Below are 14,266 nucleotides of genomic sequence, written 5' to 3'. Positions count from 1 at the left end.
TTTATATGGCCAGCCTTACCTATAGGGTTTCCTATAACACTTTTATATATAAAGAAAACTAGTATGCTATACATGCATTACGTGCACATTTCAACATATCACATAATTTCCAAACAGGACATTTAAAAAAACAGCCAGAATGCTTGTGAAGCCTTTTTTTAAAAAAAAAAAATAATAATAATAATAAAAAATAAAGTCACCACATAACCATTGACCAGGTACTTCCTAAGCAACAACAACGTACAACTTTTTATTTAGCCTCAAAAGCATTCAATTTGTAGGCATTGCTGAGATTTCAAAGTAGATTTTTTTAAAAAATAAAACACACAACTACCTTTCATAATAATTTGACCTGAGACCAGCAAGTGTTTAATAGGGGTTCAGAAGGCCTAAGCCTTCTGCTGCGAGCCAGAATCAAATCACTCAAGACATTCATGGGCCTCAGAGCCATAAGTTTAGTTTTACTTCTGTATCAAGCTCACTGATATTATTTTCACTTATCCAACATCAATGTTCATCTTATGTTTATCCCAATCACCCTCTTACAGCTGCAATAGCAAAATGACTTGGCAACATCTGGTTTGGTTAGGGAAATAAAGAATCTTAAGGAGAAAATGAAGTTCGAGTAATATGCTACTTGGGTTTGATATCAAGTCTGCCAGCCTTTTTTTTTTTTCCATCCTCAAGGTGTAGATACATAATTAGGAGTCACAAAGAAACTGTACCAACAGCAAAACATATCATGGTGCTGAAAATCCGTGCTTCTTATCAGATCAAAAACTACAGGATAGATTTGTTATTGCTGCACTCTGCCTGCTGCTATTTCACTAAACGCAGGTTTTGCCCCTTGTAGCAAGCGGTGCATGTTTTTCATAAACAAACCCTTGTAAGTCTATCTCCATAAATTAAGACATTCCTGTATCCTGAGCTCTCTTCTGAGAATGGAACAGCATTAATATAAAATCCATAACTGTGGGCACTCAGATATAACAGCAATGGGATGATCTCTGATTCTGAAGCCTAACTTCAGCACTTCACTCCCTGGAAAAGGGAAAAGGTGGGTGACGGGCAGGGAAGAAGAGAAAAAGAAAATCTGCCAAACCCAGCAGGCTAAGTAGGGTAACCGGAAGCTGACAATTTACCACTAATGGTTCAATGTCTGCAAAGGACTGCTCAAGCTGTGCTCAACAAAAACTCAGTAATAGCCAAAGAGGGAAGCAAAAAAGGCAAGATGTTTGGTTTTAGCTTCCTGTCAAATACAGTTAAATATGAGCCACTTTAAAAAAAAAAAAAAAAAAAAAAAGAATAGAATGAAAGAACGCAGTAATGCTTTGCACAGGTGGTACCAGGGTCCCTGGCTGGGCCTTCAGACAAAACCACCCCCATGTAAACCTTAAAGAGGATTAATCCTCAAGGACCACTGTAATGAGACCTTAAAAGGCTGAACAACAGCAGCCTATCACGGAGGGAAGCAGTAGCCTGCTCCCAGAAGTCCTCTCTAGCAGAGTTACATCAAAGCAAACAGGGACCAGATAGCGGGATTCGGCAAGAATCCCTTATCTCAGCGCTAGCGGATGCTTCTCCTCTGATTGTCTCGAACTGCCACCTGTCCCAGGCATCTTTGAAGGCAACGCTAAGCCTGTGATGGATCTGACCTCCTTGAGCTGAGATTCTTTCATGTCTTTCTTCATTTTCTGCTCTGTTACATTTTCTTCCTGCAACGCACACTACATGAAACAAAGGGAGTTCTCACTCCTTGACTTACTGTCCCCAGCTATTTGAAAGCAAAAAAACAATGTTAAGGATTATACTCCACCCGCAATATGGAACTGTCCTCAGGAGACAAGCCTCTTATTTTTGCGAGTTATAACTAGATGGCTTTTACACGAAGGGACTTTACAATGGGGTTCAATGTTGCTGGGAGCCAAGATATGAAAGCTGCATATCAGAGATAGCTTAAAAAAGAAAAAGCTTTATAATACAGAACTATATGAAAAATCACATTACAAAAACAAGCAGGAAAATAACCAGGAAGCAACAAGCCTAAGAGAAAACATTCAATTACTGCAGTGTATGCATCCTGCATGGAAGGCAAATACACATAATACCACTGTCCAGAATACTGCACCAACACGAAGTTACCCTAGATGAAAAGAAAAAGAGTTGGCCATTTCCATGAAAACAGCAGCTCTGCTACCTGAGGTGCCTGTGAACTTAAGAGGCCTAAGGAATAGACTGAGCTTAGCACATGTGCACATGCACACGGGTGTATGGCTTTGCCATGCAGGCCATGCATCAGGGGAGCAGTTTGCAGTGATGGTAAACATGCTTTCCCTGCTTGGTAACATGTGCTTCGGGTAGGCAACAATTAGAGTTACAGAGCCTGGCGGTTGGGTGTTAGGGGCCTGTTACCAGATTTTATTGATATCTACCAGCCAGAACACATGAAAGTCACCAGGGCACTAATAAGGCCGGAGAGAGGAGGAATTCCGCTCTGCCAGTCTAGCACTCCATTCAGTTTTAACCCAAATTTGAAGCCCTTCTCAGCTGCATGCACTGTCAGAGGGAGAGGAAGGTAGGTATCGGCTGGGCTGAACAGGACATTACCGTCAGCACTACTCAGTTGCCTGCACTGACAAACGAATGGGTGTTGTTAGCTGAGGTCAGCTGGAGCTCATGGAAGGACTACACAGAGCTAGAAGGAAAAAGCATTTTTTGTACTTAAAAGTTTCATGGAAAATCACAGCTGGAAGAATTCAAACAACTATGTAAATGGAGGGATTCTGCATCATACTGAGCTGGACACTGCATTTCTTGTTATTATAGACAGATATGCAAAGACTGCAACAAACAACACGCAGATACATAGGGCATGAATGTTAATTAAGAGCATTACATGGAAAACACTGAGGGGACCCACAATGTTTTCTAGGTCTAGGTTGCCAAATGAGCTTGGCCTAGAGGCACCCTTCAATGCACCCTCAGGAGGAATGTAAAGTTGCAGAAACACTTTTTCTGGCTGCTGTTACACTTCCCACAACAAGGAGCAGTGCATCGAGACCACAAAGCGGTGGCAGACAGGCTAACACCAGCCTCCCTCAGAAAATACAATAGCCAATTCTTTCCTCAAGAGCCAGCACAGTGCAGTGTTTCACACAACAGTGCATTTGGGGCCTTATGGAATGGGGCCTTTCTTGGAGCACTGTGCCAGTACCCCGTGCAGCCTTGAAAAGCAGTATCCACAGCTACACCACCTCTAAAAGGCAGCCATGAGGCCGCTCGTTCAAAATAAGACGTGACAACTTTCCAGTTTGCCAGCCTTCAAGCGTGGCCTCAGCCGCAACCAGACTAAACCCTGGTGAGCCAGCAGGACCCTGCTTGCCCAAGTAAGCCCCATGCATTAGCACAACACAGGCACCATGCAAATGGGAGCAAATTTGCTAGGAGCAAATCCCAGGGACAGAGGCTGGTCGGGATGCAGCGTTCCCGCCCTGCCCAGGCCGCTCTAAATGAGGGATCTGTGCTCAGCTGTGGTTCCTAGGAGGTACCACCAATGCAGCACAGGCCCTCACCCTGCCTCTCTGGTTGAAAATACACATAAGTTCTTACATTAAATGTAAGAACTATGTTACAGTCTGCAATGCAGGTGGAAAATAGTTGTCTTGTCTGAAAAGAGGTGCAATTCCTCTGCAAGAACCGAGACACACTTTTCTCAGGCTTACTGATTTTTTTTTTTTTCTGGAAGCAGATAAAGGCAGATCAGACCCTTGGTTTTTATTCACAAAGAACTTCTTTATTTGCATATAAGTTTATTGAGATTTTCTGCACTCGGTTTGGAAGAAAACAGAAAAAAAAAATGGTAGAAGTAAAAATAACCCTAGACTATGGTCACTGCCAGTCTCAGGCAAAGTAGAGGAACACATGACAAGGGCATAGATCAGACATTTACCAAGTCAACCTGAATACTGGGTGGTAAATATTCAGTGATTAGCCTGCAAGATATGACTGGGGCTCCTTCGCTCCGTTCCAGCTAAAAGAAAAAAAAAAAAAATTGATTCCTATCACAGCAGCAACAGACCTCTTCCTTGCCTGGTACCACCTTTATTGTTAAAAGTGCCTTAGCTCATTATTGCTGATGCCAGCCCTAATATCAGCTCGTTGAAAACATGGCATCAATGCCAACAGCTCGCTGTCACTGTACCATGCTGGGGCGCCCCAGCAAAGGGAGCAGCTCGTGTTTACACCTAACACAGGCCCTGAGTCAACAAACCTCAGTCACATAAATAGTCTGATTGCATTTCAACAATGACTTCTCACGTAAGGCAAAGCCAAAGCTGTGGGCTTTCAAGACAAGTTGGTAGTCAGGTTGGTAACAAAAAAAAAACTAAATCAAATGAAGTGCCTTTTATACTAAAGTGTGACATGCTGGAATGAAACTTATTTCAACATTTTGCACCTCATCAGTTGTTTGCTTTAGCATTTGGTATGGTGTTACCCTCAGCTGTTACCATAATCAGCCATTTATTTCAAAGTATGTCATATGCCATTGCTTCGGGCTGGTTACCATAATCTGCTTCAACAGGGGGCTGTAGATACAGGAATAGCAGTGTTCACCTCTTCATTTGTGAAATGGTAACAAAGATGCTTGGGAATTAAGATTTTAAATTACAACCGGTATGTGGAGCAGGTAAGATGAAAGGCTGGAATATAAGACAACTGGGGATTATTGCAAAGTTCACTGAAGCCAGCGGCTGTTGATTCATCAAATTCACTGGGTTCTGGATCAGCTCCATTTGGCTGACTGGGAAAAATGATGGCTCAGGGCAGCACAAAAAATGTGGATAGGAGAACAGAATGAGCCATGCCGGACCCTCTGCTTATTTTGGAAACATGAGAAATTGAGATTAAAATGCTGTTCTGTTAACTGGAGAGCTATCTGTGCTGAACTCCAAATCCTCAGCACAATAAATTCTGAATAATATAAAACATCTTCTTACTATTTTTTTAAGTGCTAAATCATATTTTTAAAGTGAAGTAAGAAGATGCTGTACAAATCTGTACATAACAAATATCTTATGCATCTTATGCTGTGGACACCTCCACCACAGTACATGCTGATAATCACAAGGCAGTGTAGCAGCTGTAGTCTTTAAAACACAGCCACAAATACACGGGTGCTTAGTCCAGTACTGGTTTCCTATGCTGGTGATTGCTGTAGCAGCATGGTCACAAATGAAAAAAGATAGCCAGCATAACTGGGACCAAAAAGGAAAATATTCCTGAAGTATCTCCAAACCAACATGTGATCCAAAGAACAAACTCAAGAGCCCCAGTAAGTAATCTGAGCACTGTTTTAATAAGGGGTTAAAAGTTAGTCTGCAAACCACCCAAGAGACAAGTCAAGGGGAAGCTAATTAGGTTGCTAGGTATGAATAAAAGGAAGCAGAGGATGCGGCTAAGAGGCTCTCCTCCCAAGTGCTGAACTCCATCAATGGCAATAAAGCTGAATCCATAACAGCAATCATGAAAACAGCTCAACAACCAAAGCATTTAAACTGCCTTAAGAGCAAAGGCCTGCTCAATCCCGGGCTCCAACAGGAGGTCAGACACATTGCTGAGGGACACAGGACAATTTCTAACCTGTCCCATCCCAGCAGGAACCACACCACCTCTATCAGCTCTCCGGCCAAGCTTGTGCTGTGGGGAGAGCAGGCAGTGGCCTCACGCTGCGCAGCGACAGGAACCCCCGGACGCCGCCGTGGGTCGGGCCGGGCGCGTCCACGCGCGCCTTGGCAGGATCCACCCACACAACAAAGCTGACACGGGGCAAATACAAAGAGGGAAGGTACAGGGTACCTCCGCCAGGTAACTACTACCACAGATACCTTCACAAGAGCAGGAAGATGGCAGCAAAGATGGCAAAAATAATCATCATTGGACATCAGCCAAAGTTTGTCTTCTGCCTTTGAACTTCGAGATTTAAATGTTCAGTTGCAAAACTGATGCGAGTCTTTTGGCCACAGCCACAAAGAGTAGGATTCAGCTGACTAAGCAGAGACACAGAGATACATAGTGGCATTTTAGATCCTTACATCAGAGACATTCATGCAGTCGACAGATATGATAAGCGATGTACTGGGCTTAGCACCTTTCCAGAGTGTCAGGCACAAACCAGCTAGGATCCTACCAGACATTAGAAGGGTGCATGAAACCCTTGCTTAGCCAACTGAATTCCTCTGGTCTGCTGACCAGATGCGAGAAGACCAGCACACCAGAACTGCCCCCTTGGCGAGGGAAAGTCCTGCACTGTGGTGAGCAGGTACCAGGCTCGTACTCAGGATGAGAAAATCTGTTGCAGTACGTCGTGAAAATCATGATCCCTCAACCAGCCCAGAGGCCTAATCGAGAACCAGCACCTCACTATGCTGGGTGCTACGCAACTGCAGGGTAAAGAGGCAGTGAAGAATAGGAGTGCTCATGCTTTGCCACAAGGACTCAAGTTGTCTTTGCTGCAAAGCTCCTTACAGATACGGGCAACACATCTGGCACGTCAGGGGAAACCAAAAGCCCCATGGGACTGGGTTCTTTTTCTTGGCTAATCTCCTTTAATGTAGCCACACCAAGTAGGCAGCTTTTCAAGTCTTGTGTCCTGTGCCAGAGAACACTTGCGAGACAAAGCACTCATGAAAACGTGACTAACAGAGACAGACAACAACCTCAGGCATTATGGGAGGTTTCAAATTTTGCAATAAATGATGTTTATCTTCCTTTGGACACTAGTTCTGTACATACCTGTCATAGTTGGCTAACTCCTTGCACTACATATCTTCAACAACAGCGCAATGAAGATGACTATGATAATTAGTAGCAAAGACAAACTAATGATCTTGCCTGTTGCCATGACTTTTAACAATTGAGCACAACGGTGGCACGTCAAGCCTTGATTTTGTTTCCAAAGAACACAGCAAAGAGATGTACCATAGCTCCAGCATGCTAACAAATCCCCATGACGGAAGAGTCAACATTATCCAAAAAAAAAAACCACTCAATTTCAGGGAATCTAAGCATTTTCTTCCAACTTGGACATACTGAAGCTATAGGAGTTACCATGAAGGGCCACAACATGAGTCCCAAATGGCTATTGGTGTCATAACAAGACTTCAAAGACAGAAATGTCCATGTATCAGGGGTCATGCAAACTTTTAGGAAGCCTTACATTCTCCTCTCATTTAGGGATAGCTGGTCTGTCTTGAGGCTAAAGAGATGGATTAGATTATTTCTTGGCCTTTTTTTTTCGCCAGTGTTCTTGACCATAATTCTCTCACTCTAAACAATGTACTCTGTCTCCTTCGATGAAGGTATACAACAAATACATACTGTAAAGCATCTAAAAACATTTTCCTCAACAAATTAAATACAATATGTGAAAGAGATCAGTATTATTGCATTCATTCTCCAATTTGTATCACCCATGCCCCTACTTCCCCACCGGTTAAGAAAAATAACTAACATGAACTTAAAATGAAATTAAAAGAACTTGCTTGCTTTCCAGAAGGCGCCATACCCAGTAGATCCCAGCACATAAATTCTCTTAGGAGTAAGAGAGGAAGAGAGGGACATTTTTTTCTTTTTCCTTTTTTTTTTTTTTTTTTTTTAATTTGATCTCCAGGACATTTCTTAAAATGTGAAACTCAACAGAAATGTAGGGCCATTAGGGATGTCAGGTATATCCTCCTCTACCCTCCTGCACAAACAGGATCTACTCTGTCCATATCATTGCCTGCAGTTTCCGGCTTAATTTAACATTAGTGGTAGTGACAAGAAAACAAAGGATGAGATTCAAAAATATGTATTCATCTACATATAAAATCAAAACAAATTAAAAAAAAAGAAATGTAGAAAAGAAAGATCATCTTTCCCCTCTTAAACTATATGACATTTCAAGGTCTCTCAGGCATTGGCAGTCTTCAGTCTGTCTCATGCTGAGGAGAAAGAAAATCAAGTAGAATAAAGGACGTCTTTATATGCCACTTCTGGCTGTAAATCTATCGGTGCAGTTGTTACTTCCAAACGAGAGGTCCAAGCAGGGGCAGTAATTCCCGTGCTCTAGAAAGATCCGTCTTATTCCACAGGACTCTGGAGAAGTGAGCAGTAGTATTTGTAGTGGGCAAAACATCCCAAACATTACCAAGGAGGTTTGGGAGGCATCTCAGAGAATAGTTTGCCATTTATAAGCAGCTGTTAAGTTAGTTTGACGTTCTTTCCAAAATTTCAAGTTTCCCCTGATCCTCAGCTTGATTTTGAGAGCAGTAATGCTTTTCTGTTGGAGGCAACTGAAGGACGCTTACTGTTCTTTTTCAGTTCTTTTTTTTTTTTTTTGGCAAAACCTTTTGTAAACACACTATTTTTCTAATTTTTTTCTTCTTTAAGAACAAGTATTCAGTTGCTTACCTGATACCAGTAATCTGACATTTACTTTTGCACTAGAGGCTTTTTTTTTCTATGAGATTTATTAAAAGCTTTACATTTGATTTTTTTTTCCAACTGTCCCTCCTGACAGCATTTGGAAATCACTCCATAAATCACTGTCAGTGGTGAGTTTTGTTACTGCAGTGCCTAAGCCCCTCCCCTGCAAAAAGCTGTGGAAAGGATTTAAGTAGCACCCAGATTTTTAAGAGGGATTTAAGAAGCCAAACTCACTCTGAGATTGAAGAGCCCCCAACAGCTTTAAAGACTCTGGCCCTACATCTCTACAAGACTCCTCATCACTGGTGCTTTCCTACTGCCTTCCAACTGGCCAGGAGCACAACCCTCCCCAGGACACCGGGAGCTGAAGAAAACCAGAGGCTGGCAAAGCGAAGTGTCTGCTTTGGGACTGTCCCCAAGGGGTCTGCTGGCTCTCTTGGAGGGAAAGGAGGCCACTGTCTGCTGTGGGGGAGCCCCTCCACAAGCTCTGCCCTGGGCTGCTCTCGCTGCCCCACAGGCCGCATGAGGCCGGCTGCCGCGGTTCAGGCCACATCACCACTGCAAGTCATTGCTTTTCCACCAGTACCTTTTAACGTAGAGTTTCTAGCTAGCAGCTTGCATTTGCAGAAGCTGAATCTGATTTCCTCTTTGTATTTCTTGTCTTTTCTATGGGGAGGCAATGGAAGGGGAATTCTTGTCAATAGAAATTAAAACCCGGTAAATGAACAAGTGCACCTAGTGAACTACCACTGTATTTTCCTTGCTGTGTGCATTTGTTCACCTTGCAAATTGATTTTGAGATGACGCTGTAATGCTGGGAGAGCTAATTGGGGCAGTTACAAGGGACTCGATCCTTACAAAGCGCAAGTGCACAGGCAGGCAGCGGGAACAGAGGGCAATCAATACCTTGGAGGGTTAATCCTACGAAATGCGCAATGAGCAGCTCCCCCTTCCCCAGATAGATACAGAAGCTTCAAAATAAATCTATTCTAAAAAAGAAAAAGAAAAGAGCAGGGTGAGCTCGTGCTCTCAGCTACATTCAGCACAACCTCTTTGAGATGAAGAGCTACAGCAGAAGGAATTCTGCCTGGGCCCTTCCTGCATACAGGAATTCTCAGATCAGAGCCAACTGAACTGTCACTGCTTTTTACTTATGATAACTCTTCAGGCTTTACTAATTAGGAGCTAACAATTCTTTCAGATGAGCTGCGAAACCCAAGGAAAAATACCAGCAGTATGTTTTAAATCAAAGTGTTTACATCAGGAATGATTCATTTTTTCCATGAGGAATGACTTGTTAGACAGGCAGACTTAGCACTGCCATAAATCTGCGTGGGAATTAAAATTGGGGAGAGAATAACAAAAGGAAGTTCCTATCCCCACCTCTCCGCCTCGGCCCCATCTCTAGAGACAGAATTTACATTAACCAGGGGCTCAGAGCACCACAGCAATCAGTGCTTGAGAAACACTTTCTCAAATCCCTTTCAGAAACACCGCTAAAATCTGTAGTTAAACTCAAAAACTCCATTCTTCCCGATAAAGAAATGGTGTAGCACATGAAGGGAAACTGTAGCAATTTTGTCAACTGCCTTAAGTTATATATATATGTGTATGTGTGTGTGTGTGTGTGTGTGTGTGTATAAATAAACAAAAAACAAACAACTTTGTGACTTAAGAATTCCATAACATTTAAAAAAAAAAAAAAGGAGGGGGGAGGAGAAAAAAAAATATCTGTTTTGGGCTTGGAAGTATTTTCATGTTGTGCAGGACTGAGGACTCAAGGCTGAGCACGAGGCCGCTCTCTCGTCCTCAGTTGTTACATGGTTGAGGAGCTCCTCAGCAGTGCAGAAGCACTGTCAGCTCCAGAGCATGTTTCATCCCAGCTGTTTGAAAAGCGGGTCCACTTGAAACACAACCATCATCCCCACCCACTCTCCACAGGAGAGCAAACTCCCCCTCAATGAGGTATTTATTCCACGTATATGGTAACTATTATTTCCAACATTTACAACATCAATCTTCTTAATTAGGGGAAAAAATTATAACAACAACAAAAAAATCCTGCAACGCACATACACAGACACACGCATATTCGCTTGTAGAAATGAAAAGTATTCAAGTTGTTTCTAATAACTGCAGCTCCTGGAGCGGACACGCGTTCCACACACAATTGACTTAAATGCTCCTTTTCTTTTCTTACCATAAAAATATACAGATGTCCTTCTTCATAAAATTATTTTTCCTTTTCCTGCATTACAGGAAGCCTGCCCACACTTTCAAGTACAAAATGGGTATATATAGAAGCACTAATTAGGCATCTTGAAGTCTATATTTTACAACCACAGGGAAACTAAGGAATTACTGTGAGTCTTTACATACCCAACTATGTTGAATTTCCTATCCATATGCCCTGCAAAGCCGACGAGAAAGTAAGGAAGAAAATGACAGCTTTGCTAGTTCTTCACCTGTTGCTACAATGGGACTGGGATACAATTACATTATTCAGCCTTCCTCCTACAGACCACTATAAGTGTCAACCTGAATACAGTCATCACTTTGGTGAAAGCACGTCCTACATATATAAATGATACAACTGCTATGAAAATTTCAGTCTCCTTGTCTGATTTCCTATAAATTTAACCAGGCATTTCTCTCTTTAGTTGCCCTTCTGCATCGCATCCATTATAGGTAAATAAAAGCATGGTGGCTTTTCATAAGATATTAATACTAATATCTTAAGATATTGATACTAATATCTTAAGGGATTCTATAAACAAGTAAAACTGTACAATTCACTACGGCAGCAAGGAAGTGGGTCTGTCCATGTGGTGTTTTCTGGCTTTGACTTCTGTTTTAAAATCTTGTTGTTGGTTTAAAATGAACTGGTCGCTTTTTTCCCTATTGCTATATGCAATATCCTTTTCTCTCAACTTCTGGCATGGATACTTTCCCAGTAGCGCACACAGCCTACCTAGCTAGTGCAACTGGGAAAAATGTACACTTAGTGGCTAGGCAAAACATTGGCTGCTCTACTCAAAAGATAAATTCAGTAAAAGAAAACAAAACCAAAGATCAGTCTTACTGGATGGCCCTAATTCTTCAGTGCACATCTTTAGCAGTATCAATAGCATTTTGACCCATATTTAAAGGGTGAGTTGGCAACTGGTCTAATGGTCAAAATGACGCTCATCACCAATAAATTCTGCATGTTTGGCTTTTTTCCTTTCTTTCTTTCTTTTTGTTTTTTTTTTTTGGATTTAATCTCTCCCCAGATGCACTGCTTGCCCACAGAGGCTATCTGCTTTCCCAACAGGATTTTTTTTTTATTTTCCCATCAGATTTTGGCTTTCCATTAACACACAAAACTTTAAGGTGCAAATTATACCTCCAACCTGCAAGCTAGTATTTCTGGGGGCCGCTGCTTGTGAGTAGTGTTTTTCGCTGCATAATCACCTGTAGACAAGCCTGCTACTAATATGCTGCGTATTCGTCTCAGTAGAAAGATAAATAACTCCCTTAAAGGGTTCAAATATGGCTGCATGCAGATGAAAGGAGGAGGATGGACAGCAACCGATTGGAAGAGATCTGAAAAGCGTCACTGCAAACTTTTCCCCTAAAAACAGATCTAAACTATAAAGACAACAAGTGTTACTTTTCTCATGCCGCCTTCATCTTTATTAACAATCAGGGTCTTTTCTTTAAAAGAGGTGGTTGGGGAGACTTAAGGTTGTGCAAGACCTACTTTGATCTGCACCCTGATGAGTGAACATTCCCCTTTGCTGCTAGCCCAACTAATGAAGGGATAAAATTAGCTTTTATCCCTGGCACTTTCTTTAGCAAAAAAACATGCACTAATCAGCTGTCCTCACTAATCAGTCCTCTGGCTAATGACCTTTTGCCTTAAAACACTAAAATTTCTGAATGATGTGGAGAAAAAAAAAAAAACACACACAGAGCACAGACTGGCCCCTCTTTGTGGGTCTTAAGCCTATCATCTGGAACTGGGGACTGGAAGGTTAAATGGCAAATCTGTATCCTGACTAGGTGATAAATCTATAATCAAAAGGCACAAGCCTTGACACCTCAAGATGTACTTCATTACTACAAAACTATTTTTTTCTTTTTTTTTCTTTTTTTTTTTTTTAACTAGAAGCAGATGAAAAAAAAGTTGCTTAACTCCCTCATATTTTGCCTGTGGAGAAATCCATTCCACATCTGTGTTTAAGTGTCAGTTAATTTCTTACTTTTTCATTAATGCCCGAGCGGGAATCGAGAAGTTGAAACTCTTTGCTTCGCCCTTCCCTCCCCTACAACTCCAGGGAACTGCGAGTGGGGGGAGAAAATGGCAAACAAGCTCCGTCACTTCACCCACAAGTGAATCCCCGAAAGAAAGCAATAAACTTTCCAATCCCTCCACACATGCTCCTTGTACAAGGCATGGTCCTTCCTCCTCCTAATACTGTACTCTGACATTGTTTTAAAAGAGGGATTTTAAGGCCTGTTTCATTTTCCTTCTCTGTTTCCTTTAATGAGGCTTTTTTCTTCATGCATTAAGGAGGTGGAACAAATACAGCACTGGCTGGCTGAGGAGGATTAGCAACAGATGATATACCCTGTGCAAGCTTGCTTTGCAGAGGCCTGTGATAATTTCAAGCTGCAATGAAACTGCTCCCTACCTTTTTCCTTCAAAGACAGAAAAAAAACATGTTTACTTTAACCCACAGGGAAGCAAAGTGATTTTCCTGGAGACAATACAGAGCAGCTAAGAAAATGACATTAAAGGTGGCAGCCTCGACAACTTGCAACTTCCACAAATGAACACACAGTAGGTACTCACGGTAATGAGGATCCATGTAACCATTTCTGGGGTCCATAGTAAAGAGTGTCCCACGATAAGGTACAGAAGGTTCAGGAAGGTGCGATATAGATCCATGGATCTCCTTCTTTATTAATGAGGCCCTTTCCTCGCTAGATGTTGAAGGCTCTTCACTGATCTTGCTGAGGCCTTGCCCACCTTGTGGCTGCATCGTGACTGCGTTCCTTCTCTCTCTGTGATAGGTCTGTCCAGGACTTTCATCCTCTAGAGAAAAAAAAATAAGAAGAAAAGAAAGAAAGAGAGAAAGAGAGAGAGCGCCAGTGACTTTTTGCCGTTTTACAGAAAATAAAATAAGAAGTTCACCTCCCCCCTCTTCTTCCCACCACTTTCAAAGCTGCAGTGCAAGTTGGTGACAGTAGGTGCATGTCTGGCTATGAGGGATGCTCAGGGACACACGTTTTAAAAACCAACCCATTCAGATCAAGTGGCAGTTGAGCAGTAGATCAGCGTCACCCATTCCCTGATGCATTTACCAACAGGGCTATTAATCGTACAAGAATGGACGTGGACTTGCTGTTTTCTTGCCTCTGCGACAAGTAGACTGGAAGTTTTGGCTGCCTGACTGGGAGGAAAAAACAATTTGTCACAAAGAGCCGAAGACGAACCCCGCTAGCTGGGACTAAATCAAGTCTAGCCACCCACCGCTGCTGCTCTCTGCTGCTCCACTCCCGAGAAGATTTGCTTTTGCAAGGGGCTGCAGCCTTAGAGAAAGGTCCGTAGGGATTAAAAGTAAGGCTGGCAATACTAAAATGGGCAAAACTGTACAAGATACAGCACCAGCAGTATAAGGCATGAGCAAGTGAGGCCATCTGCCCTAACAGTGTCACCACTTAAGGGAGGGACATTTAAGGAGAGCTGTGGAGCGCACTCACCCTTCCCTCTTCCTCTCAGACCCACAAATAAACCCCCCACATTCTGAGGGGT

The 14,266-nt window shown here is 42.5% G+C and overlaps 1 protein-coding gene across 1 annotated transcript in view; it reads right to left on the bottom strand.

The window, feature by feature from the left end:
* Positions 1 to 13,564, bottom strand: part of GLI3 (GLI family zinc finger 3) — a 137,206-nt gene extending 123,642 nt beyond the window's left edge. Inside the window, exon 1 of the mRNA XM_010223780.2 lies at positions 13,304 to 13,564. Within this exon, the coding sequence (XP_010222082.2) occupies positions 13,304 to 13,493 (190 nt within the window). The 5' untranslated portion in view covers positions 13,494 to 13,564. The remainder of the gene's footprint in view (positions 1 to 13,303) is intronic.
* Between the last annotated feature and the right edge of the window lie 702 nt (positions 13,565 to 14,266).

This window comes from Tinamus guttatus, unplaced genomic scaffold (assembly GCF_059628265.1).
Source record: "Tinamus guttatus ecotype Peru unplaced genomic scaffold, ASM5962826v1 Tinamus_guttatus_pri_ptg000104l, whole genome shotgun sequence".
NCBI classification, from domain to species: domain Eukaryota; kingdom Metazoa; phylum Chordata; class Aves; order Tinamiformes; family Tinamidae; genus Tinamus; species Tinamus guttatus.
Note: the sequence above shows the minus strand (reverse complement) of the source record. Positions and strands in the feature narration are given on the sequence as shown.